Source organism: Mandrillus leucophaeus, unplaced genomic scaffold (genome assembly GCF_000951045.1).
Source record: "Mandrillus leucophaeus isolate KB7577 unplaced genomic scaffold, Mleu.le_1.0 Scaffold3, whole genome shotgun sequence".
Lineage (NCBI taxonomy): Eukaryota > Metazoa > Chordata > Mammalia > Primates > Cercopithecidae > Mandrillus > Mandrillus leucophaeus.
In genome coordinates this window covers 6,440,057-6,467,694 of record NW_012103142.1, presented here as the reverse complement: position 1 = coordinate 6,467,694, position 27,638 = coordinate 6,440,057, and the positions used below count along the sequence as shown (strand labels likewise).

The following is a 27,638-nucleotide window of genomic DNA, read 5'->3' as shown; positions in this document are numbered from 1 at the left end:
TGAAGAATTCCAGATCCTTATCTCCATGCCTGAGCTCCACCATGACCTCTGGATCTGTACATCCAGGTGCCTTGTTCACCAGCATTCAGGCATTTGTTCTTTTATTCAACAAATATTTACTGAGCACTTACATGTGTTGGGCTCTGTTTCCGGTGCTCAGACTTTGGCACTGATGTAATAAGACAAAGTCCTGCCCTCATGGCAGTTACAGTCTTAGACAACTTGATTAGGATGTCTAATAGACATCTCAAATGTTATATGATCAAAACTGAACTCTTAATTTCCAGCCCCAGACAATACAACTCATTCCTGCTGCAGTCCTTCCTCTTCTCTGTAAATAGCCCCATTCTGTGTCCAGTGACTTAAGTCAAAACTGGGGGTGACCCTGACTCCCCTCTTCTTTCACCTATGCACTTGATCCCATCAGCATTCTGCTGGTACTCTTGGTGAATTATATTCTGACGCTAACCACATCTTAGTCTCCACTGCTAAAACTCCAACTTTAGGTACTTTTACAATTATTCTAACAAAGTATACTTACTATGACATCTTTTTTTTCTCCTTTGAATCTCAAAAACAGAGGTGAGTTTCTCACACTCCTGAGTTTATTATTTTTATGAATCTAGGCCCCTTTTATTTTAATTTTTCCCCATTCTGTCCAGATATCCACTCACTGTCTCCTTTTCCCTCTGAGGGCATCTGTTTAAGTATACTGATATATACGTCCTAGAACATGTATTTATCCTTGTGAGCTATGCACATATTCCTTTGTAGATCTCGCTTGATTTTTTTTTAAAGCTCTGCACTCAACACTATTTGTAAGACCTATGCATGATATCATATAGATCATTGCTTCCAAAAGCTACACTGTATGCCGCCATAGGCCTCTACAACAGGTAACTTAACTATTTCCCCATGATGGATGCCTAAGTTGCCTTCAACTTCCCACTACCACCAACGATGTTATGAATAATCTCTTTGGTACATTCTGAGAATTTCTCTGGGACATTCTGGTTCAGAAGGTAGTCGTATCACACACTTGATATGACTATGACCACCAGGTTGCACCCCACAAGGGTGAGCAACAGTATGCCATGGTGCTCACCCACCACATCTTATCTATTCTCTTAGGAGTCTTGGGTTTTTGTAGCAGATGCTGTGATGTGCCACCCGATCCTCATTCAGGAGCAGGTACTCACTCCCCCCACTGTCTGGAGTGTTGACTACTGTGAGCTCACAGCATTGCCCCTCCCCAGGTACTGCCCTAGCAGGAGGGAGCTGCCTCAGCCAAGGTCATGTCTTGGAGGAAGGCTGGGGAGGAGGCACTTGAATGCAAATCTCCACCTCTGTTTCCAGGAAAACCAATCTATGATGCTTGCCTTCAGCTCCAAACACAATGCTGCCATGAATATGTTTCTACGTGTCCATTTGTGGACTCTCTCTAGAAATGTTCTGCGATATATTTACCTGAGATACCTAATTTCATAAGTATTACTGGACTGCTTTCCAGGAGGTCTATGTCCATTTGACCTCCCAGCAGCAGGGCTCCTCCCTCCGCACATCTTCACCAACACTTACTATTTTTCACAGTTCTCCATATGTAGCTTCAAGAAAAACTTACTAAAACATGTAAAGGTTAAAAATCCATTTTCTAGTCAACCCCCAGCTTATCAAAATACTCCCAAAGTTTGTGCTTTGTTGCTGAGGCTTTAATTTTGTCAAGAGAAAAGAATCATTTAAGTAGAGAATTACCAGTATAAGTCCCAATATAAAGAATTTAATAACCATAAAAGACATCTGGTTTTTTTTTTTTTCCACTTAGGTGTTGTATATTACATCCCTAAAATGTAAAAAAATTTTAAGAAGAGTTTGAGTCTGGTAGGTGTTATTTCTTACATTCATCCCTGATGTGAAAGCCACAATTGCTAAGAAACAATTTTCTCTAGAAAATATTTATCAGCATGTTACATGTGGATTTTATTTGGCACAGAGAAAAAGTGAACACTTCCTCAATTTCCAATTGTCCATCCTAATGGAAGAGATGAGAAAACTCAAATTATGATTAATCCCCCAATCACTTATTTTGGGGCTTGAAATCACCATGAGACTTCTCACTCAGAGGAAGTGGCACAGAAACGAGGCACAGTGTTTCCCTCACAAGTCAGATGCCCAGGAATGGGGAATATGGAGGAGGGGCGGTGGGGGAGAGGACCTGGGCACAAGCAGTTTCATCTGTATGGAAAAGGAGTTACAGACCAATGAGAACTGACCACTGCTCTGCTCCGCACCACAAGTAGATTGTTGGTTGGTTTTTGTTTTTGTTTTTGTTTTTTTGAGACGGAGTCTCACTCTGTCACCAGGCTGGAATGCAGTGGTGAGATCCCAGTTCACTGCAATCTCCGCCTCCCAGGTTCAAGTGATTCTTCTGCCTCAGCCTCCCAAGTAGCTGGGACTACAGGAACTCACCACCACGCCCAGCTACTTTTTGTATTTTTAGTAGAGACGGGGTTTCACCATATTGGCCAGGCTGGTCTAGAACTCCTGACCTCGTGATCCGCCCGCCTCAGCCTCCCAAAGTGCTGGGATTACAGGCGTGAGCCACCGCGCCTGGTCCAATTGCTGGTTGTTTTGTGTGTGTGTGTGTGTGTGCCTGTGTGTGCATGTGTGTAAGCACACACATGCGTTTGTTTCTTGGCTAATTCTTTGCAGCAGCTCTGCTGTATGCTTAAGTTTGGCAGACCTATTACAAACAAAAAAATTGGAAAATATAGTGAAATGTGTCTCCAAACTTTATTTGTCTAAGTTGACTTACTCTGGCAAAGCAATTAAGTAGACGTTTGTCAAAGTCATCTGTCACTCTGCCTCCGTATTGTACTTCTCCGATCATGTACCGAACCGTATTCCATGATACACCCTTTATTAAAAGTAAAAAAGGATTATTCATTGCCAACCCAAACACATCATTATAAACATTTCAGGTCTTTCCCTAGAGGAAAGGTCTGGAAAAGGAAGCACTCACTAGACTCGCATTTAAAATTATTCATAGTCTTATACTAATAACTCTTTCACTATTACATGGCTGGAACCACTACAGTTTGTTCACCAAGAAAAATTCTACAATACTAAACACTGGTAAGCATACTGCACGTATATTATTTAAAATAGGGAAAAAAGACTATTTTTCACTATGGGGATATAATTACCTATAATACTCATTGTAGTAATGCCAAGCTGTTACAGAGGAGCAAAGTGGTGTTTAGTGAAGAAAGGAGGAAAATCAAGTAATCATCACTTTAACACGCTTTCTTAGTAATATATTTTCTGGAATTATGAGAACAACAAGAAAATTATTTATCCACAAGATTTTTTCTCAGTGCAATCCTCTGCCATCCTCTGCATTTCATTCTGTGTGCTAAAACTACATCAAAATATTTATTCATTTCTAGAGCAATTTTATACTAGGAATATATTGCAATTTAGCAGTTTTTTTAAACCTTTGATATATTTGAGTTAGGAGAAATAAAGATATTTGCTTTTTGTTTACTTTTTCTTGGTTAAAATTTTATTTTTCAGCTTGGATGCCTTTCAAAGCAACTATTTTAAGGTAACTATTATTTGCATGTACCAAAATGATAAATGACCACAGAATATGAACACATAGAAAATAACTTTTCATTAGACTGCCAGACTTTTAATTTCATATCCCTTTGTCATTTCAAAGAAAAATTACAGTTTGGTTCTAGAGTAAAAACTCATCATGGGTTACCATCCCCATACTGAGGCTGCAGGATCTCTAATTACCTTGCCCTACTCTGGGAAGGAAGAGGGGGCCAGTCTGTAGAGAGTCATAGTTAATGAGCCCTTATTATGCACAGTGTACTGTGCTTTCACAAATACTAACTCATTCCTTCCTCACAGAAACAATGGCCATTTTATAGATGAGGAAACAGGCTCCCAGGCTCATTGACTTGCCAAAGATTATAGAAAAAACAAATTTCCAACCCTTTATATGTGTGAAAGGACAACAGAGTTTACGTTCTTAGCTCTGTGACCTTGAGGAAGTCTCTTAGTCTCTCTTGTCTGTTACCTCATCAGTAAAATGGGTAATAAATAAATAAATAATAATGCCTCTGTTATTGATCTCACAGAGTTGTGAAGATAAAAATGAGATCCTGCATACATGAGAACTTTGAAAACTGCAAAGTGTCATATGATGATGAATGACCATTACTAGAAAGTATTGTTATTCATAGGCATAAGCTGAGCAGTTAAGAAATGACTTAAGGTGGAAAAGAACTTTCACATGGGCTGGCAGATACCGTCTTCACTTCTGAAGAGGCAGGAGGAGGACCCGTGAGGAGAAGCTTGACCTAAGGCACACTTTCTCTTGAAGTGCACTGTGGCCCTTGAGTGCAACATGAAGAAAGATGCGGTATTTTGCCACACACTGAGTTAGTTAGCTTCCATGGTATGTGCGTGTTGGGGGCGGGGACAGGCTGCCCCAGCAAGTGCCTGATTAGAACAAGTCCCTTCAAAGGGGGCTCCATGGGGCTCAGCAAATTCACACTGTATCATAGACTTCAAACGACTGTAGAACCCTGATTTAAGAAGAGCAATAAAAACAGGAAAAAAGGCACAGTTTCACTCACTTTTTTAATATCACATTCATCAAGGTGATTCTGAATAAACTGAACACTGGCTGAAAAGTCAGCGGAATTGAATTCGTAGGGAATATTCCATCCTAAGGGGCCAAACTTTCGTCGCTCCTTAAAAACACCAAAGAAAAGTAAGTATTGCGTGTACCTGATTCCATTTTTATTGCTATCAAAATACAGTAAAATTAAGGCTATATTATCAAAATCAATTGACATTAGTTTAAAAGAATAGTATATACAATTTTGGATATACAGTCATGTCGCTTAACGATGGGGTTACCTTCTGAGAAATGCATCATTAAGCAATTTCCTCATTATGCGAACATCTTCGAGGTGCTTACACAAACCTAGATGGTACAGCCTATACACACCTAGGCTACATGAGGTAGCCTATTACTCTCAGGCTACAAACCTGTGCAGCATGTTACTGGACTGACTACTACAGGCAACTATAACACAATGGTATTTGTGTATCTAGACATATCTAAACACAGAAAAGGTATAGTAAAAATACATTATACTCATACGGGACCACCACCATATATGCAATCCATGTTGACTGAAACATTATGGGGCATATAGCCATATTAGAAATATTACTTCATGGCTCTATAGCTAACTGGTTTATACAAACAAATCTCCAAAGATTTGTCAAGTTGGAGTTTTTGGGTTTTTTTTTTTTTTTTTTAAGTCTAGGTCTCCACGGACAACTCAAAAAAATGCAGTAGGTGCTCAACAAATATCTGTTGAATGAACTGTTATTCTACATTGGACTCCCGAAAGTTGAAAATGTCAAATGCAAGGGTTTGAATTTTTTCCGTTGGATTACCTAAACCTCTCTCAAGAGCACTTAGATTCTGTGATGACTTCACTTGGCAATCTTGCCATTTCAAATTTTGAAAACTAAAACTTCCTGTTGTACACATGACGTGTCTGTCTTGAAACTTTCACGTGACCCTCATTTGTTTCCCTCTACTTAATCAAAGAGGGCCTAAGAGACTCCTGCGCAATAGTGGCTAACTGTTTGCAATTGCCAAATCACCCGTAAATAATCAAACTGGACTCAGAGCAAATGATTCAATTGTTTTGATATTCCGGAGAGCATTTTAAAGGTATGGCAAGTATTAGACCTGATAGCTCCAAGAACTGATCATCCAACAAACCACATGGATGAGTCCAGATGTTTCCAAGGCATCAGCTTTTCCTCTCCCAATACATAATCAGTCTCTAAGGAAGGTCCGATGATTTATTAGATTAGTTCCTAGACCCTAATTCTAGTGCCTAAGGTAAGGACCCATGTGGAGAGTAGAATCCCTATACATCTGCGGGAAGGTTTAATTCTACTCTTTTACCTCTAAGTATATACTAACTTTTCTTTTTCTTTTCTGCTTTCCCCAACTCAACACACACACATAAACACACACACACACACACACACACACACTGCCATTTTCACAAGCCATTCCAATCTTTCTTGCTGCAGCTGTTCCATGCTTCAGATCCTGAACAATCCCACCGTTTAAAAAAAATCTAAATAAATTTTTGCTTGGACAAGTTCATGAACAGGTCAGAGAAGACATTCAGAAAATTCAAAGGTTTTAATTACTGAGTTTCAGGGTATGCTTTTAAAGTATTTAGTAAACCATTAAGATTAATTTGGGTCTAGATGTTCTGACCCTGGGAGATCAGACGAAGAGCAAAAATAATAAAAATAATAATAATAATAATAGGAGTAGCGCTTAAAAACGTAAAGTACTACTGTTACCTCTAGACCTAAACTTCTTTAGTTAAGGTTGTCAGGCATTAGAGATTTGTACTATGTGACACCCACTCCTATCCCTTAGCTAATCTGATCCAATGTAGAAAGCCAGCCCAAAAATAACTGACCAGATTCCTTCTCCCAGGAATTTGAACTTAGGGTTTGTAATTGCTATCTGGGGCTTAGACTAGGAAAACTTGTAAACTCAGGAGCTGTGAGGAACCATCTTCCACCCTGTACTTAGAGAAGGTGAGGAGGAGCAGAGGCCACAGCCTTGAAGGGAGGAGAGACTGTGTGGTCCCAGCTGCAAGGGCGGAAGCCTTGGTCCCTAACACTGTTTCTCTTGACAGCTTTCTGCTTTCTAGTCCCAGCATTCATGTTGCCTTGGTTTTTGTTTTGTGGGTTTTTTTTAGATGTTTCATATTGAAATATATGGTCCTATAACCAGATTTGGAGCCTTGACAGTGAAAAACACGTCTTCTATTTTTGTCTCCCCTTTTGCACCTTGGGGGAAGGAATCATGGTTGCCTAATAAACACTGGTCAATTATTACCAGGGTAGAAGGAACCCTTTCTCTGTAAGAGGTCAATGCTGAGGCTGACCCGGGGTTTGGCATTTCTGAAGTGGGCCTCAGAAACATTGAGGTGAGCCTCTTCCAGATTATCCCAGGAGCAAGGGTGGGTTGAGAGGGTTATGGGATACTAACATGAAAATTCATACAGCTACCCTTTTAGTTCTTGGAATTTCTTCCATCTTGAGGACTTTGAAGAGAAGAATGCTAATGACTTATTAGTGAAATGCAGATGTTTTCCCATTTTTGAAAAAGAGAATCAGAATTTACACTATTAGTTTTACCTATGTGTTTGACTTAATTTTTAAATTTTAATGTTCAATTAGATGGATGGCCGAATGAAAAATAACTCCAATTACTAAAGCTGCTCAGATGGGCTCTATGGAAACACTCCTATTTATATGCACTGAGTAATTGCAATTTAGTTGTTCCTTAAAATGTGAGTTTTGAAAATTGCCCTAATGCTGAGATTTGCTTCATGTTTATATTTCTTACTACCAGTTTTCATCTAAAGCATTTACTTTTTAAGTTGGTTCACTAAAGTCATAAACTGATTAGCTCATCTTGGGAAAATAAAAAAGTCCCAAATCTTAGTGGGTGCCTTTTCTTTCACAAATGAAGTCATTTCATCTTCTTGCTATTTGTTTTTAATTACCTTGGAATACTATCAGGATAGACTCAAACAACTAGAACCTAAGAGCTCATTGGGAAGATCAAAGCAAGGGGTTTTGCGAGACTTATTTGGAATATTGAATTTCTTCAGTTTAATTAACATTTTTGAAACCATGGGATGAGTCCTATGCAATACAATAAAAAATATTAAAATGGATGCATTTTCAAGAAGTTTTAATCTGTTGCAAAAACAAGACTTAGAGACAAGAAAAAGAACAATGGGATAGTGAATATAATTAACTGTCAACATTTCACAGATGATAAGCCTGAAGGAGACGTTCAGTCAGAGGCTTCCGGGAAGAATAAAACTGAAGCTGGTCTTTGCAAAGGGGAGAGAAGAGACTTTCAGGGTTGGCAAAAGCCATGAGCAGAATTAGGAACACAAATCCCGTGACTCATGGAGAAGAAGGCTGCAGACAGAAGGTTCTACTGCAGCAGAGGACTAGCTCTGGTGAGTAGCAGCAACTCAGTGTTCCCGTGCTTCAAGGCACGGAACGCAGACAGATTTGAATGTTAAAACTTCATTTGACAGAAGGGAGTGACTATACATCATCAAGCTGGGGAGTGATGATTTTAGGAAAACCAGTCCACTCCTTACTTAATTTGACTAATACAGTTTCTTCTTTTCTTTTCACAGAATATGCAAAACTCTGAACTACTAAAGAAATATGGAAAATGTGGAATCATGAAACACTCCTTAGAACACTGATGAAAAGTTGTTCAACCCTTTTAATGATGTCAGAGCCATTTCCAGTTTTACGTTAGGCTCTACCTCTGCAGTTCCCACAGAGCTGCAGAATCATTTCACAGCTTCAAAACAAGACAACTGGATTTATCTCTCTAACTCCAATGACTGGAGCTAATATACAAAGAAAAATACAAGCCACACTAGACAATGTAAGGGAAATTTTACTAGGTAAAAATAGTTAACAGAAACAGCCAGAACCTCTGGGAAACACTACGGGGCAGAGTGTAAAAGATAAACCTGCATCATATTATTATAATTATTCAAAGACATTTAAATGAGGAATTTTATAATCATCTCTCCCCAAAGCAAGAATTTTATATACACTATTAAATTTGAAAGGAATGTTTATCAAGGCTCAGACTTGAGAAAGAAAACAAACAAAATATAGGGGAAGCAAACACTTTTCTGAATGAAAACTGTTAATAGTGAGATTCCCTGGGCCCTAGGCCTGTTTTATTTACTATCTAAGTAATTTTTAAGGGCATGATAAAATTTCCAAGTTTGCCACTGCCACTACAGGCCCTTAGAGATCCTAATCAATAACTTTAGCTAAAAAAGAAAACTGAAAAAAAAAAAAGACCACCTCACCTCACAGAGTTATATATAAGCTGTTTGAAAAGTCAGAAAGAAATATGCAGTTCAATGTGGACAAACCAAGGTGATGGGGAGAAAAACTCCAGACTATGAAGTGGATATAAAAATGGTTCAAGACTCTTCCCTTAAGGGTTGTGGCCATTTGGCCATTATTTTCAATTCTTGCCACATATCAGGATCACTTGGAAGTTTTTAAAAAGACTGAGCTCCTTCCTTTTGGCCTCCTGGGGATTTTGACTTAAGTGTCCTGTTCTGGGGCCCAGGCATTGGCTGAGAAGACAATTGTAGATAATTGGCTGAGAAGACGATTGCTTAAGACATTTACTGGGTCCAACACATACCTCAAAGAGCAGCATGTCGACAATCAATAGGAAAAAAAATAACCCATAGAACATTGTTCTGATCTTCTGCAGGAGGTGTTAGGAGGTGGCTAAAAATGTAATGATTGAGTTTCAAAAGACTAAGACTTTGGAGGAAAATGTGCTTAAAATTAAAATCCCAAAGGGTGAACGTGGGCTTGCTCTGAAACCCAGAACGATGCTACACTGGATGCTACACTGCCCAGGAAAGCGTAGAGACAGAATACTGAGGCCAGAGAGAAGCTTCCCTCTTAGGTAATCTTCAAGAGGATGCTGAAATATTCTCAGGGAGTGGCAGCCAAACTGAGACCAGGCACATACCAGGGTCCTGGGAATAAAAGGCTCCCATAGGGAGAGCAGAAGGGCCACTGGCAAAAGTAGAGACATCACTGGACTGCAGCAGGGGTGGGGGCTTCAGCAGGAACTTCCCCTCTCAGGGTAGGTGCTATTGCCCTGTGTGGATAGTAAGTTGCTGGAGGAGAGGGGGAGTGGCGGGGAGCAGAGCTTAGTGCGGCGTTGCCTCGTTCATCTTCCCATGGCACGTTCCCACGGCAGCACCCAGGGCACCCTCCTCCTGGGAAAGCCTGCTCCCACCTCAAGAATAAAGCAAACCACGCCCTCCACCACTCTTCTACCCAAGTTATCCTTGACCAGCCAAATCTACTTCCCCTTCTCCCAGGAAAGGAGAGGCGCTCATTTTGTTCCCTGCAACAGAAGTAGAATCCACATATCATGCCTACGAACTGGGGTAAGCTGATGGCATAATGCCACCCAAACCAGGATTCCATGGGAGAAATTACATTTTTTACTGGAGAGCAGGCAGGGAGTTGGTTATTTTAATCCTGGGTTCTGCATTGTAATGTGGGATGAACTCCAGCATGAACCCCTCTGGAGCCTCAGATCCTGTGCCTAATTCTTTTTTCAGTCTCTGCAAGAACAAAAGTACATATAACATGTTTGTTTAAAGCAAGGGATACCTGTTTCAATTTGGAGGACTCAATTAATTAACAAATCAGATGTTTGGCTCTTATACTCAACAATAGAGACAGAAAAGAAACATTAGGTCACAAACTACCTAATCCACAACATTCCTTCCTATAGCAGTTGAGTCTCAGACATTCAGGTGCATACAAATCATGTAGGTATCTTGGTACAATGCAGACTGATTCAGGAGAGTCTGAGGCGAGATCTGAGATCCACCTCCAACAAGCTCCCAAGAGATGTTGATGCTTCTGGCCCAAGACAACAAGTCTCTAAAGATTGTGGATTTTTCTGTTAAGCTGTCCCTATCCTAACCATGTTAAAAAAAAAAAAAAAAAAAAAAAAAACTTAGGCAAAATCACAGCAAACATTTCTGTGATATTTCTGAAACATACGTCTAAAATTCCCGGGAGATTTTGGAAATATCACAGTAAACACTTCTGAAATTGATGAAAAACAATTATCTACACTCACTGTATTGTCACAGAACTGGATGACAGAATTTTAGAAATTGAAAAAACCTTGAAAGATCACCTACTCTCAACTCCAACTGCACAGATGGGGAAATAGGCCCTAAGAGAGACATAACTTGATCAACTAACTGCTTTCAGCTAACTGATTTCACAGCAAGCACGAAAGTCCAGGCCTCCTGACCCTTAGTGAAGTGTTATTTCTAGCCCTCTGTTATTTGATTTTAAGAGATATTCAGCCTTTTATTCTTGGACACTCCACTGGTAACTTCACTGCCCTAGCAGTGAAAATATTTTCCCTCTGTTTTACCCAAACACATGCGGTGTGAAGTGCAAGGGCACTTTAGCCCCACGGCTGGACCAAGGTCCTGTTGCTCTTCTTCCCTTTAGCACTTGGATAATGGCCACTAAAAACACAGGTTGCCACATTAACCATATGGAAAATACCCCCAACCAGCTCTCCACGATAAGCACAGTGGAAGAGTTGAATCATCACTACTGGGAACAGAATCATAAAATATGTTATTTGTGAATTGGGAATGACATAGCAGAGTTAAAGCAGTATTTGTATTAGAGTGTGGTAAGGTCTAGCAAAGCGAACAATTCCCAGATAAGAATGTATGAAATAGGCTTCGGTGACTTGGAAGCTGTAATTGACAATCCAAAGGCCACAATGGAACTTAGTAAAGATAAGCACCAGCAACGCATTTAATCTGATTTTAACTCTCTCAGGGTTGGGAGACAGACAAACAACACAGCCCTCTCTGTTGGGCAGCCAGGAACCTAGTAAAGTGGTAGGGATAATGAAGTAGGGGTAAATACACACAGTATTTTCTGGGGCAAGCATTAAGTTCCCCTCCATCTTTGGACAGGGCAGGGAGAGGTAATGTGAAGTTCTGCCCATCACTGTACACAGCTAAAAGCCTGACTCCTGGGATAGACCAACCGATTTATTTTGTCCTTCACCCCAGCCTCAGGGAAAAAAGAAACGCAGGTCGAGGTTAAAGGAATCTCTTCAATTCTCTGTGAAATCAAGGAATGGATCAAGTGCATTGAAAGTGTGTAGCTTTTGAATTACAGAACAAAAAATAAAATTCAGATGCAGAACAGAACACTAACGATAATTTTAAAAATCGTAACAGACAAGTTGCTTGGTAATCACAGAATTCTTAAATTATTGCCATCAGTACTAAGACTGTGAAAGCAAACAGCAAATGACTTGAGAAAGACTCGGAGCTGCTGTTCCTCCTCCTCCTCCAACATCACCACCACTTTTACTATCAGGTAATGAATAGAGTCAAAACAGTACATAAATCAGAGCCAGCCAATCCTAGTTCAGCCAATCCTAGTCAACCACATTTGAAGAGTACTTAACGTCTTTGAGATGGCGATAATCCTATCTTGAAATGTGGCTGTTAGTATTACAGAAGATGGTGCACATAAAATTCTTGGCCAGCACAGGCACTTTCAAAACCAAGCTCCTATCTTTATAATCCATTAGCTCATTCTACAAATATTTATTGAGCTCTGACAATCCCCTGTGTGCTGTTGTGACAGCAGGAGAGTCAGCAGTTACAAAAAGACAGTCTTCACCCTGGAGAATCTTACATTCCAATAGTCAGGGATGGGGGTTGGGGCAGGGGGCACACACAAAACACATAAACAAATATACACTATGCCAGGTGGGGAAAGTGCTATGAAGGAAAAGAGAGTAAGGGGACAGAGTGGCAACGGATAGCGCCCTCTTGGAAGCCTCTCCAATGAGGCCTCAGCACATCACCAGCCATCCCCTAAAGGTGAAAACTGCTTTCCATAGTTACCTGCACGGTGGAGTGTAAAAATGCTACTGTGTAAAGCATCGGCTTCCACATGGGTAAATTACTGATGTCCAGAAGGTCCTGATTAATTCCTGCAAATGTTCTTTTCAAACCTGCGCGTACACCTTGGGGTGGCTCATTAGTGAATTTGAGAGAGGTCTGTCATGAAAAGAAAACAGTGGTTTTGTTTCTATAAATTACTATAAAGAATAAAATAGAAATTACAATATTAGGCTGAGTATCCTTTATCTGAAGTGCTTGGGACTAGAAGTGTTTTGAATTTCAGATTTTTTTTCAGATTTTGGAATATTAGCATTAAATTGTTATATGAGTATTTCCTTTGAGCATTCTATTGGCACTGAGAATGTTTCTGATTTTGGAGCATTTCAGGTTTCGATTTTCAGATTTAGGATGCTCAACCTGTGCATCAGAAAACAATATGTTTATAGTACATAAAGTGGGGGCAAAGTTCAGCACTGTATAAACTAAGTACATTGATCAGAGCTGAAACTCAATAAATTAGTACCAAGTCTTAGAGCTCTTCTATGGTAATATTTACTGTAGTCTAACCTTGATGTCAAGATTGTGATGATTATAGTATTATAGTATAAGATTTTGCAGTCCAGACTCTACAGGACCAAAAAGCCCTGTTGTGTTCTCATCTTTCAACAATGTCAATGATGCCATCTTTACTTCTATAACTCTCAATGAAAGGACATTTAGTAACAAACCTGAAGCAATGTAATTGGAAATCGATCATGAGGCTCCGTAGTTATCCATACTCGGAAAGAATCATCACTGGCTTCAGTGGTAATTAGTGTCTCTAGTAATTCTTCCATGAATTCCAGGCCAAGGTGGCAATTTTGTAGTAATACCCAACCACCCTGTATCCAAAAATGAGTTCATATTTATTTCTTGTAACTTTTTTGCTATGATTTTAATAAAACAAAATGTGCACTTTTTTTTTATAAAACCATGTGAATACTCTGTTTTGAACACATTTTTAAAAATTATATGTCAATACAATAATTTCTCCGGCTATTAGTACAAGCTAATTACTTAGAATCAAGTGGGTTCAAAATGATAGTATTCTGCTACCCCTGGTTCAGAAAGGAACAGAAATTAAAACTTGAAGACAGACTTGTGTAAGTACAGTGTGTGCACCATCTAATGGTGGGAATGGGTATTTTGGAATCAGTGACTTAAGTTGTCCCGCCTAAGGTAAATCAGAACTGACTCACCCCCAAAACCAAGAAGACTGGTTCACAGTTATTCATAGTTACAAAGAAAGATACACATGATCTCATGAAAGTTGGAGACAATACATTTGGCGACATTTACTACCATAACGCTAAGCTTTATTCTTTATCATCACGCTCTTTCCACACTTTCCTGAAACCACATAACTTATTAAGCACTTTCTAAATAAATACTTGATTAAACAAACTACCTTAAAAAAATATGTCACAAAACCATCACTGCCCTGTGAGAACATAGTTTCTTCACCAGACATTTTAATACCCTTATACAGGAATCAGCTATCTTGAACGACATAAAACTACAAAATAGTGAGCACGATAAATATATGGCAAGGCATATATACCGTGTCTCAACTGTAAGCGAAAATACAACTCACACCGGCTTAACTAGCAAAGGGGATGTGCCGTCTATACAATTGGGGATTCAGAGGAAGACGGCATTCAGGATTAGTTTGTGTCATCATGGACCCACTTACTTTCTGGTTCCCCACTCTGCATTCCACAATGCCAGCTTTATGCTAACCGTGGTGTCTCTCAAGGCAACAACATGGCTGCACCTGCTCATGTCTGGTTTTCTTTTCTGATTATGCCATATAATCAATATTTACCCCACTTTGACAAACAGGGCATGGAAGTTATAAAGGCTAGCATTCCAAAGATGGTTAATGTGAACACAGTATTTAAATTAAAAAGTTTTGCACTCACAGAAACTAAAGAAATTATTTAAGACCCAAAGTTAAACTGTCAAATCACTCAACAGAGTGAAACACTTGATCTGAGTAAAAATAATTACGTATAATTGCTTTGAGATATACATGTATAAATTAAATAAATTATTGAATTTAATTAAGTGATAAAGATTAAGGCTTAGGGCATTTGAGAATTAATGACTAGCTGGAAAATTTGATGACCCAAGCAGAGTTTTAGCCCATTAACCCTCTCTAGTCATTAATTTCCAGGGAAAAGCTGCACCAAAGTTTGTACAGACATTCTGAGATCAAAAGCTTAAAAATACACCAAGATCTTATTTTATTTTTATTTTTATAAATGGTATAATTTCTTATTACAGCTGCAAAGGCTATCTACAGAGCATTTCTAGAAAATTAATGTCCTGTGTATTTATTAGGTGCAATGGGAAATCTCTCTCAACACTCCATTCAGCTTGCAATTTTCAGTGAAAACCATTACCAATATTTAAACACAGCATCCTTAAATATTTCTTATTTGCCTGAAATGATCCATTAATGAAAAATGAAAGTCTGCCTTTAACTGAAAATGGAAATTTAACTGTCTCAATCTGTCACTCCTTAAGTACTACCTATTCATATTGATCATGAAATTCCAAGATTGCTAGAGCTGCATTCTTAGAAATCAGGTGTGTCTCCCAAATTACAAAACGAACAAAAAATCAGTGAAGGTAAAATGAAGCATATACTATAGAAAATGGAATAAGCTTTCCATGGGAATATCAGGAAGAAACTAGACTGAGGTTTAAAATTCACAGGTAATGATAAGCAAAAATGGAAAAATCAGGATTGAGCATCACGAGAAGAAGGTGGTAACATCCATGACTGTGGGGTTTCCAGCAATAATGTTGCAGCAGGAGCAATCTCTTGTCACATACCTGCTGCATTGACATCTGAATCAGCTTTCGAGCATGTACTTCTTGTCCTTGCCCCATTGAGATAGTTCTACATTCTGTAACATAGGAGAAAGTTCACTATGATAAAACATAACTCTTACAGCAGGATTAGAATGAAAAATTAAATTCTGAATGATTATAGCCTCCTTCTATTGTTTCTAAGAAAAAAAGCTTTGCTGTTCAAACAGGCCTGGCCTTTGGTTGTGTGGATCAGAGAAATGCATGGAGCAGAGACCTGAAGGCACCACCCAGAAAGGCGAGGGTTGGGGGTCAGGAAGGGAGAGAAAAAGGCACATATGGTGAGAGTTTGAGATTCTTTGGAGACAATGAGGAACAAGATTAATGGTGGGAGAGGCAGTTACAATGCTATCACAGGGATTTGGAGGGGAAAAGGATTTTTTAGTTTTGCTGTAAGTTTTGGTTAGAATCCTTTTTGTTATTTTAGCAGATGCTTCTGTAAAGTTTAATTTTCTGTTGATTCCTTTTAGATATCAGGCTCACAGTGGTTTCTGTCTGCTTGTTTTGGTTTTCTTCGTATGTTTGATCATTTTTCTGAGATGAAATCTGAGACAGTTCGGCCCTGTGATGGGTACATTCAGGGGCAACCGTCTAAGACCTAGTTCTCAGCTGCTCCTCAGATTAAATCACCACCTTGGAACTAAACATGAAAACACTCCAGGATGAGAAATGTCATAATTCCAGAGATAATGCACCATTTAGGACCAGATGTCCCAGGCAGAGAACCATACTTGTGCTCTGCCACGTGAATTAGCTAAATTGAAGAAGTCTGAGAATCATGTTTACACAACCGCAATTAGAAATTATCTTTTAGGCAACCCCTTGTAGGCCCCAATTTTCTTGGGTTCTAGAGGCATAATCACTGTACAAGGAAAAGCGATCAATGGAGACATTGTGAACCAGTGTATGTTTGTGGGAACTGCTGGTAGAGACTATAAGAGGCTGGAGACTTCATGGGGGTGGGGAGAGAAGTACGTCAGAAACCAGAAACATTGTCAGGATACACCATTTAAATGGCATCCTGTGGTTAATAGCCACATCTTCCGAGAAGATCTGCAGGGTGCAAAGTTAGGGATTATTTGTGGGCTCAGGGTCACAGGGAGACACTTTGCAATGACAGCCTGAGGAGGATGGAAGAGCACTCACTGCTTGGAGAATCAGGAATTGAAATAGGCCAAGTGTTAACAAGCAAAGGTGGATTTTCCCACCCAAGTCCCCATGAATCTCTCCAGCTCCTAAGGGGGAATCTGGCACCTGAAAAGAATCCCACCCAGCCTATAAAAGCAGAAGAAAGGAGAGGAGTGACTTGAATGAGAGGAGCCTCTGGATCCTGGATAGATATCGAGCCCCACTTATTTCAGAAGAACACACAAATGTTCAATAGATTAATGAGGGAGAGTGACAGGCTCAAAAAGTATTAACACATGAGTGTGAGCCACAGCCTCTCTGTCTTCATCCAACTCCTCTGAAACACACCTTCTAAAAGGAAGGTCTGGTTTTAGTTCAGGTGACCCTGGCATAGTTGTTGCTTGATCCAGATATTGGGTCAAGAGGTGATTTACAGGCATCCCTTCATATTCAGAATCTGACCACTTCCCAACTCTGCTTTTATTTCCTGGCCTAAGTGTCCACCACCTCTTGCCTGGATTCTTGGAATGGCCTCCTAACTGGTGACAACCTCACTCCCACCCTTGTCCTCTACTAGCTATTCTTCCTACAGCAGCCAGAGGGGTCTCTCAAGTCCTAAGTCAGATTACATTCATCCTCTGCTCAGAACCATCCAATGGCTTCCCATTGCAGCCAAGGCAAAATCCAAAATCCAAACCAAAGTTCTTATTTACGGTCTATAAGGCCCTACACAATCAGTCCCTGCTACTGCTGCCACACACCACCCCCACCCCCACCCAACACACACACACACACACACACACACCTTTTCTTATCTCACCACCCCTCTATCCATTCACTTTTCTCCAGCCATAGCAGCCTCCTCGCCAGAACCTCCCCAGCCTCATTGCTGTTCCCTCCTTCAGAGTTCCAGACTCACTCCCTTCACATCTCAGGTTTTTCTCGCCCTATCAGCAAGGCTTTCCTGACGGTCCTGGTCCTATCTAAAACAGCACACCTCTCCTATCACTCTGTCCTTTCCCCTGCTTCTTAGCATATTTCATATTTTCTTCTTAGCATATTATGTACTACCTTGTTTATCAATTACTGTCTGTTTTATGTCCAGTCTAGAATATCAGCTAGGGACTTAGTTAGGCACGGTGGCCAACCCAGCACCTAGCCAGTGCCTGGCGCTCAACAGATGCTCAAAAAATATATATTTCTGAACCTTTAAAATTGAGATATAATTTCCATATAAATTATGAAGTATATACTTTATTATAAAGTATATACTTCAATATTTTAAAATATATTTATAGAGTTGTATAAGTATCACTACTGTCAAATTATCTAATTCCAGAACATCTTCATCAACTCCAAAAGAAATCCCATACCCATTAGCAGTCACTTCCCATTCCCCTCTCCCACCCCAGCAATCACAAATCTACTTTGTTTCTATTCCAGACATTTCATTAAAATGGAATTATGCAGTATATGGTCTTTTATGTCTCTCTTCCTTCAGTTAGCATGCTTTCAAGGTTCATCCACTTTGTAGCATGTATTACTTCATTCCTTTTTATGGCTGAATAATAGTTCACAGCATGGATATACCACATTTTTTTTTTTTCCATTCATCAGCACCAGATGTTTGGGTTGTTTTCACTTTTTAGCTAGTATGAGTAATGCTGCCATGAACATTCACATACAAGTTTTTGGGTGGATGTATATTTTCAGTTTTGTGGGGTATATACTCAGAGGCAAGTTTGTTGAGTCATGAGATAACCCTATCTTTAACTTTTTGAGAAACTGCTAGACTGTTTTCCAAAGCAGCTGCACCATTTTACATTTCCATTGGCAATGTATGAATGTTCTAATTTTTCCACATCCTTACCAATGCTTGCTGTTGTCCCTGTCTTTGATTATAGCTATCTTAGCGGGAATGAAGAAATAGCTCATTGTGGTTTTAATTTGCATTTCCCTAATAACTAATGATGCTGAGTATCTTTTCGTGTGTTTATTGGCCATTTGTATGTCTTCCTTGTAGAAATATCCACTCAAATCCTTTGCCCATTTTTAAATTGGGTAATTTGACTATTGTTGAGTTGTAAGAGCTCTTTATATATTCTGGATACTAGACCCTTAACAGATGTATGATTTGCAAATATTTTCTCCTATTTTATAGGTTGTCCTTTGATGGTGCCCTCTGAAGCACAAAGTTTTACACTTTGATGAAGTCCAATTTATCAATATTTCCTTTTATTGCTTATGTTTTTGGTTTCATATCTAGAAAAGCATTGCCTAATCCACGGCCACAAAGATTTACTCCTTTTTTTTTTTACTAAGTGTGTTATGGTTTTAGTGTTTACAGTTAAATCCCTGATTCATTTTGAGTTAATTTTTGTGTATGTTGTGATGTAAAAACCAAACTTCATTCCTTTGCAAATGCTTATCAGTTCTACCAGCACCGTTTGTTAAGAAGATTGTCTTTTCCCACATTGCATGGTCTTAGAACCCTTGTTGAAAACCAACTGACCATAATACGTGAGGGCTGGGTTTATTTTGGGACTCTCAATTCTGCATTGAGATATATATTCTTTGCAATGATATATATCTTTATGCATATATCACACTCTTTTAATTACTGTAGCTTTGTAGTAAGTCTTGATTTTGGGAAGCGTAAGTCCTATAGCTTTGTTCTTCCTTTTCAAGATTGTTTTAGCTGCCTTGGGTCTCATGAATTTCTATCTAAATTTTAGAATCAGTTTGTCAATTTCTATTTTTAAAAAAGGCTGTTGGGATTTTGATAGAGATTGAGTTAAATCTCTTGATCTCTTAGATGAGTACCACCATCTTACTGAAGTCTACTGATCCATGAACAAACTGGATGTCTTTCCATTTATTTAGGTATTTAATTTTTTAACTTTTTTTTTTAGTTTTCAATGTACAAATCTTCTACTTCTTTTACTGAATTTATTCCTAAGTATTTTATTTTTAATGATATTGTAAACGAATTGTAATGTGTTTATGATTTTGTTTTTGAATTGTTCTTGCCAGTGCATGGAAATACAATAGCTTTTAAATATTGATCTTGTATCCTACAATCTTGCTGAACTCATCTATTAGCTCTAATTGTTTTTTGGTAAACAACTTATCATTTTTTATGTACAAATTCATGTCACAATCATAGAGGCCGTTTTACTTCTTCCTTTCCAATGTAGATGGCTTTTTGTTCTTTGCCTGGTCTGACTGCCCTATCTAGAACCTCCAGTACAATGCCAAATAGAAGTTGTAAGAGTAGATATCCCTGTCTTTCTCCTGATCTTTGGGAGAAGACATTCAGTCTTTTATCATTAAGTGTGATATTAACTGTGAGTTTTTTGTAGGTGCCTTTTATCAGGTTGAGAAAATTTCCTCTTATTCCTAGTTGGCTAAGCATATTTATCAATGTTTTCAATGCTTTTTTGCATCTGCATTGGACTAAATGTTTATGCTCCCCTAAAATTCGTATGTTGAAACCTAAACCCCAAGGTGATGGTACTAGGAAGTGACAAGGCATTAAGAGCGGGATTAGTGACCTTATAAAAGATGCCCAAGAGAGACCTCTTGTTCCACCATGTGAAGACACAATGAGAAGTCATCTACAAAATAGGAAACAGGCCCTGATTTTATCAGCTACCGAATCTGCCAGGGTCTTGATCTTGGACTCTCAGCCTCCAGAACTATGAGAAATACATTTCTGCTGCTTATAAGCTACCCAGTCCATGGTATTTTGTTGCAGCAGCTCAGATAGATTAAGACAGCATCTGTTGAGATGATCATGTGGTTGTTGTCTATTATTCTATTAATATGGTATATTAGATTGATTGATATTCATATGTTTAACCAATCTCATACTCCTGGGAGTAACTCACTCGGTCATAGTGTATAATGTTTTTATATGGTGCTGCATTTGGTTTGATAATATTTTAGTTGAGAATTTTGCTTCTATGTTTATAAGGGATAGTAGTCTGTAGTTTTTTGTGTGTATGTGACGTCTTTGTTTGCATTTGGTATCATGGTAATACTGGTATCAGAATGGGTTGAAAAGCGTTCTCTCCTCTTTTGTTTTTTAGGAAAGCTTGAGAAAAACTAGTGCTATTCTTTAAAAATTTGCTAGAATTCACCAATGAAGCCATCTGGGACTGAGATTCCTTTTGTGGGATTTTTTTTTTTTTAAATTAATGAATCAATCTCCATACTTCTTATGGCTCTATTCAGATTTTCTACTTCTTCTTGAGTCAGTTTCAATAGTTATCTCTAATAATTTTTCCATTTCATCTATGTTATCTAATTTGTTGGCATAATTGTTCACAGTATTCCCTTAGGAGTTTTTAAATTTTGGTGACATCAATAGTTACATCCCTTTTTCATTGCTGATTTTAATCATCTTCACTTTATCTTCTTTATTCTTGGTTAGTTTAGCTAAACATTTGTCAATTTTATTGATCTTTCAAAAAAGATACTTTTAGCTTCTTGATTCTTTGTTGTTTTTCTATTTTCTGGCTTTTTTTGCTCACATATTTATTATTTCTTTTCTTTTGACTGCTTTGAGTTTAGTTTGCTCTTCTTTTCTAAGTTTCTTAATGTGGAAGGTTGTTACTGATTTGTAATCTTTCTTCATTTAATATAAGGTAATAAATATTTTATATCTTTTCTGAATGGCCTGGGGAAAAAAAAGATTGATTGGCATTGAAAAAGTGAGAAACATTCCCACTCAAGGAAGGAAAGGGGCCAATGAGACAAGAAACAGCATAGGCTGAGTTTTTAGAGGTGGAGGCAAGGACTGCCAAGACATCATAAGGGGAACTCTCAAGAGAAGCATGTATGCAGGAAACATTGGAGGAAGTGTGGCTGCAAGTGATACAGTATAATTACACTTTGGTGGTTTATGTTTTAATTGTTTTAATTTGAAAGACTTTAGTAAAATTTTGACTGCCTTTATATTCCTTTCCAAAATTAGGCTTGTGTCTCTTCCACCTGTTTTTTTTTTGGACTTACTTCTAACTAAATAATATATGTTCACATTAGAAGGTTTGAAAAATACAGGAGCATATAAAGAAGGAAATAAAAATCACCAATATTCCTCTCTAGAGATCTTTATTCTAATCCTTTTAATATGCATAATCCACAATCCCTTACCTTCATTTAAAAATTCAGAAAGCTCTGAAAATGGTAAATCACTTTGGAGGCAAAAGCTCTCCTGAACAGATGTGAGGCTATTTATAGTCTTTATTTATCCCTATCTTCCTGAATATTTATATCTTAGCTGCAGTGTATTATATAATATATGGAATATTACCTTCTAAAAACCAGAACATTCTGATTTCTGAAGCATATCTGGCCCCAAGGGTTTGTAGACCTACCTATATTAAAATTTATATATGTATATATGTATTATACATTATTTTATTTTATTTTATTTTATTTTATTTTATTTTATTTTTTGAGATAGAATCTTGCTCTGTCGCCCAGGCTGGAGTGCAGTGGCACAATCTCGGCTAACTGCAACCTCCACCTCCCGGGTTCAAGAGATTCTTGGCCGGGCGTGGTGGCTCAAGCCTGTAATCCCAGCACTTTGGGAGGCCGAGACGGGCGGATCATGAGGTCAGGAGATCGAGACCATCCTGGCGAACACGGTGAAATCCCGTCTCTACTAAAAAATACAAAAAACTAGCTGGGCGAGGTGGCGGGCGCCTGTAGTCCCAGCTACTCAGGAGGCTGAGGCAGGAGAATGGCGTAAACCCGGGAGGCGGAGCTTGCAATGAGCTGAGATCGGGCCACTGCACTCCAGCCAGGACGACAGAGCGAGACTCTGTCTCAAAAAGAAAAAAGAGATTCTCATGCCTCACCCTCCTGAGTAGCTAGGATTACAGGGATGTGCCACCATGCCAGACTAATTTTTTGCATTTTTAGTAGACACAGGATTTTGCTATGCTTGGCCAGGCTGATCTCAAACTCCTGGCCTCAAATGATCCTTTGCCTCAGCCCCTTAAAGTAATGGGATTACAGGTGTGAGCCACCATGCCCGGCCTATAGATTATTTTATATCTCTACATTCCAATGGTATGTTGTGAACATTTTACCGTCATCAAATATTATTGAAAAACAGTTTTTAATGGCAGCACAGCGTTCCATCATGTCAAATCCATTCTTGTTCATTCAATCAATAACTTTTTATATACTTAAGACATTTTTGATTTTTCAGTATTATAAATTGCACTAGATGAAACACCCTTGTATATAAATCTGGATGTATATCTCTCAATATGTTCTTAGGAGGAATTCATACATGGAGAAGAGTTTGGATACAGCATTCAAACCGTTTTTAAAAATTCACAACAAACGAAAAAGGACTCCCAGTGTCTCCCACTGAAATGGAATGCTATAGTCCCCTGCCCACACACCTATCCTTGTTTTTTTGTGCTTTTATTTTATTTATGGTGCTTTTGACATACAGATTTTTTTTTTATTTCAACAGGTTTTGGGGGGAACAGGTTGTGTTTGGTTGCATGAATAAGTTTTTTAGTGGTGATTTCTGAGATTTTGGTGCACCCACCACCTGAGCAGTGTACCCTCTACCTAATACGTAGTCTTTCATCCCTCACACCCTCACACCTTTTCTCCCCAGTCCCCAAAGTCCATTGTATCATTCTTATGGCTTTGCGTCCTCATAGTTTAGTTCCCACTTATAAGTGAGAACATACGTTTGGTTTTCCTTTCCTGAATTACTTCACTTAGAATAATGGTCTCCAATTCCATCCAGGTTGTTGCAAATGCCATTATTTCACTCCTTTTTACAACATACAGATGTTTCAAAATTCATCCAGTCACACTATCTATCTTGTCCCTCTGGTTTTAGACTCAGGTATTATGATTAAGAAAATCTTGGCCACTCAACTAATTGAATATATACTATAACTAATTGAATATATTCTTCTTCTTCTTTTATAGTTTAATTTAAAGCACTTAATGCCTTAGTCAACCTAAAATTTATTTTAGAGTTTAATGTGAGGTAACACTTTTGTGTTTTCCAAAGTTAGCCTGTTATCTCAACACTGTTTACTGTCTAACCCATTTTTCCTCCACTGATTGGAAATACAAATCTTATCACATATTAAGCTATTGTACATACAAGAGTCTAATTTTGGCCCTTTCATTTTGCTCCATATTTATCAATGTTTGCAAAGCAAATGACTAAATTATTGCCATTCGATAACGTTTTAAAAATCTGGTGGTGCTGGTTCCCCATTATTCTTATTTTTTTCCATTTCAAGCTTTCTTAGCTATTCTTGTCCATTTACAATTCTAGAAGATCTAATATCCCTCTACTATCCAACTAGAAAAACAATGATGCTTGAGTTTCAATTAGACTTGGCTTCAATTTACAGATTAATTTAGGGAATACTGACATCTTTACAATATTGAATCTCTACACTGGGAATGTGGCTCACCTCTCCATTTATTCTAACTACTTTTATGTCTCTAAGAAGGTTTTATAGTTTTCTTTAAATGAGTATTTTAAAAATTATTTCTCAGTTTTATTTTTATTGCTATAATTAAGAGGAGTTTTATATCTTATTTTATAAGAAAGCATCATTTTTTAATATATTTATCTTGTAAACAGTCACCTCACTGAACTATTAGACTATTAAGTCTAATAGTTTTTCCGTTGATCATTTGTGTTTTTGTTAGACAATTATATTGTCTAAGAACAATGTTGATTTTGTCCTTCCTTTCCAGTAGTTACATCTTTTATTTATGATTCTTTCAATACATTAGCCATATCTTCTACAACACAATGCTAAATAACAGTGGCAATAGCAGACATCTGTATTTGACTTTAATGGATATGTCTCTAGTTGTTCACCAATAAGTATCATGACATTTGGGGTTCACAATCATTATCATAGAAATAAAATATCCTTCTGTTCCCACTTTCCAAAAGTCAAATATAAGTGTTGAATTTTTATAAAATGACTTTTATAGCACCTATCAAGATAACAGTATGATAGCTTAAGGAAAAGTTTTTCTCTTATTGCTGTGATGAGATTTCCTAATCCTGCATCTTTCTGATATTTGCCCATGTGTTCCAGCTTGGTGAAGGCACGTTATTATTTGCAAGTTATTTTTTGATGTTCTACTGAATTCTTCCTTTTCAAAGTCGTATTCTGTTTTTCATTGACACAAAATGATTGTACATATTTATGGGTACTGTATACGTTACACATGTATACACTGTGTAACGATCAAATCAATTAAGATATCCATCACAACAAATAATTTTCATTTCCCTGTGTTAAGAGCATTCAATATTCTCTCTTCTAGCTATTTTGGACTATATATATTTTTTTCACAATAAATTATTGTTAACTATTCACTTTACTGTGCAATAGAACACTAGAAATCATTCTTCCTCCCTGCTACCCTCCCTCAGTTTCTGGTAGCCACTATTCTACTCCAATTCTAAGAGATCAAATTTATCAGATTCTCAAGAGTGAGATCATGTGGTACTTGTCATAGAATGTGAGATCATTCTATGCTCAGCTTATTTCATTTAGCATAATGCCCTCCATATTCATCCATGTTGTCACAAATGACGGAATGCCATTCTTTTTTATGACTGAATAGTATTCCATTGTGTATATGTACTGCATGTTTTAATCCATTCATTTGGTGATAGGTACTTAGGTTGATTCTGTATCTTGGCTGTTATGAATAGTGCTACAGTAAACATGGGAGTACAGATAGATACCTCTTCAACATACTGATTTCACTTCCTTTTTTAATTTTATATTTAAAACAAAAAACAAATCCTTTCAAAGTTTTCTTAATGATTTCACCTCTTTTGGATATATACTTAGCAGTAGTACTGCTGAATCATAGGGTAGTTCTATTTTTAGTTTTTTGAGGAACCTGCATACTATTCTCCAAAGTACTAACTTACATTTCTACCAATACTGTATGAGGGTTCTTCTTTCTCCACATCATTGCCAGCATGTGTTACTGTTCTTTTCATACAAGCCATTTAAATTGGGGTGAGATGATAACTCATTGTAGTTTTGATTTGTATTTCTCTGATGACCAATTATGTTGAACCCCTTTTCATATATCTCTGCCATTTGTATGTCTTATTTTGAGAAATGTCTGTTTGGATCTCTTGTTCACTTTAATAAATAGATTCTTTGTTTTTTTGCTATTGAGTTGTTTGTGTTACTTATACATTCTGCATATTAACACCTTGTCAGATGCATAGTTTGCAAATATTTTCTCCTATCCTTTAGGTTATGTCTTTACTATGTTGATTGTTTCCTTTGCCGTGCAAAAGCTTTGTAGCTTCAGGTAATCCCAATTGTCTATTTTTGCTTTGGTTGCCTGCTTTTGAGGTCTTACGCAAAAAAATATTTTTCCAGATCAATGTTCTGGAGCATTTCCTCCAGTGTTTTCTTATAGTAGTTTCACAATTTCAGGTCTTACATTTCAGTCTTTAATCCATTTTGATTTGATTTTTGTGTATGGTGAGAAACAGGGGTCTAGTTTCATTATTCTGCATATAATTACCCAGTTTTCCCAACACCATTATTGAAAAGATTGATCTTTCCTCATTACATGTTCTTGGCAACTTTGTTGAAGATAAGTTGATTGTAAATGAAGATAAGTTGGTTTACCTCTGGTTTCTCTATTCTGCTCCATTGGCCTATGTGTCTGGTTTTATGCCACTACCATCCTGTTTTGGTTACTATTGCTTTGCAGTACATTTTGAAGCCAGGTAGTTTGGTGCCTTAAACTTTTTTCTTTTTTTTTAATGCTCAAGACTGCTTTAGCTATTTGGGATTTTGTGTGGTTTCATATAAATTTTAGAATTTTTTTTCTATCCATAAAAAATGACATTGGTATTCTGATAGAGATTGCATGTGAATCTGTAGATTGCTTTGGGTAGTATGGATATTTTAACAATATTAACTCTTTCAAGTAATTAACACAGGATATCTTTCCATTTATCTGTGTCCTTTTCAACTTCTTCCATCAATGTTTAATAATTTTCATTGTAGATATTTTTCACCTCCTTAGTTAAATTTACTCCTAGGTATTTTATTTTTTGTAGCTATTTTAAATGGGATTGCTTTTTAAATTTCTTTTTCAGATAGTTCACTGTTGGCATATGGAAACTCTAATTTGTGTAGGTTGACTTTGTATCCTACAACCTTACTAAATTTGTTTTTTGGTCCTAACAGTTCTTTCGTGGCATCTGTAGGGTTTTCTACATATGTCATCTACAAATAGGGACAATTTGACTTCCTCTTTTCAAACTTGGATGCCTTTTATTTCTTTCGCTTGACTGATTGCTCTAGCTAGACTTTCCTGTATATGTTGAACAGAAGTGGTGAAAGTGGGCATCATTGTTGTGTTCCTAATTTTAGAGGAAAACCTTTCAACTCTTCCCAGTTCAGAATGACGTTAGCTATGGATTTGTCGTACATGACCTTTATTGTGTTGAGGTACATTCCTTCACACCTAATTAGTTTAGGGTTTTATCACAAAGGAATGTTGAATTTTATCCAATTCTTTTTCTGTGTCTATTGGGATGATGACATGGTTTTTGTCCTTCATTCTATTACTGTGATGTATCACACTTACTGATTTATAAATCTTGAAACATAGATGCATCCCATTTAATCAATGTGAATGATCTTTCTGAGGCACTGTTTGATTTGGTTTGCTAGTATTTTGTTGAGGATTTTATATCTATGTTCATCAGGGATATTGGCCTGTAGTTTTCTTTCTTTGTTGTGTCTTTGTGTTTTGACATTAGGGTAATGCTAGTCTCATAGAATGAGTTTGAAAAAATTCCTAGCCGCTTCAATTGTTTGGAATAATTTGAGAAGAATAGGTATTATTTCTTCCTTAAATGTTTGATAGAATTCCATAGTGAAGCTATCAGTTCCTGGG

General features: G+C 37.7%; 1 protein-coding gene across 1 annotated transcript in view; it reads right to left on the bottom strand.

Annotated features, from left to right (window-relative positions):
* Window positions 1-27,638, bottom strand: part of DNAH8 (dynein, axonemal, heavy chain 8) — a 349,054-nt gene that overhangs the window by 44,989 nt on the left and 276,427 nt on the right. Inside the window, exons 85-89 of the mRNA XM_011986894.1 lie at window positions 15,510-15,583; window positions 13,358-13,510; window positions 12,630-12,785; window positions 4,650-4,766; window positions 2,813-2,914 (exon numbers count right to left, since the gene is read on the bottom strand). Of these exons, the coding sequence (XP_011842284.1) occupies window positions 2,813-2,914; window positions 4,650-4,766; window positions 12,630-12,785; window positions 13,358-13,510; window positions 15,510-15,583 (602 nt within the window). The remainder of the gene's footprint in view (window positions 1-2,812; window positions 2,915-4,649; window positions 4,767-12,629; window positions 12,786-13,357; window positions 13,511-15,509; window positions 15,584-27,638) is intronic.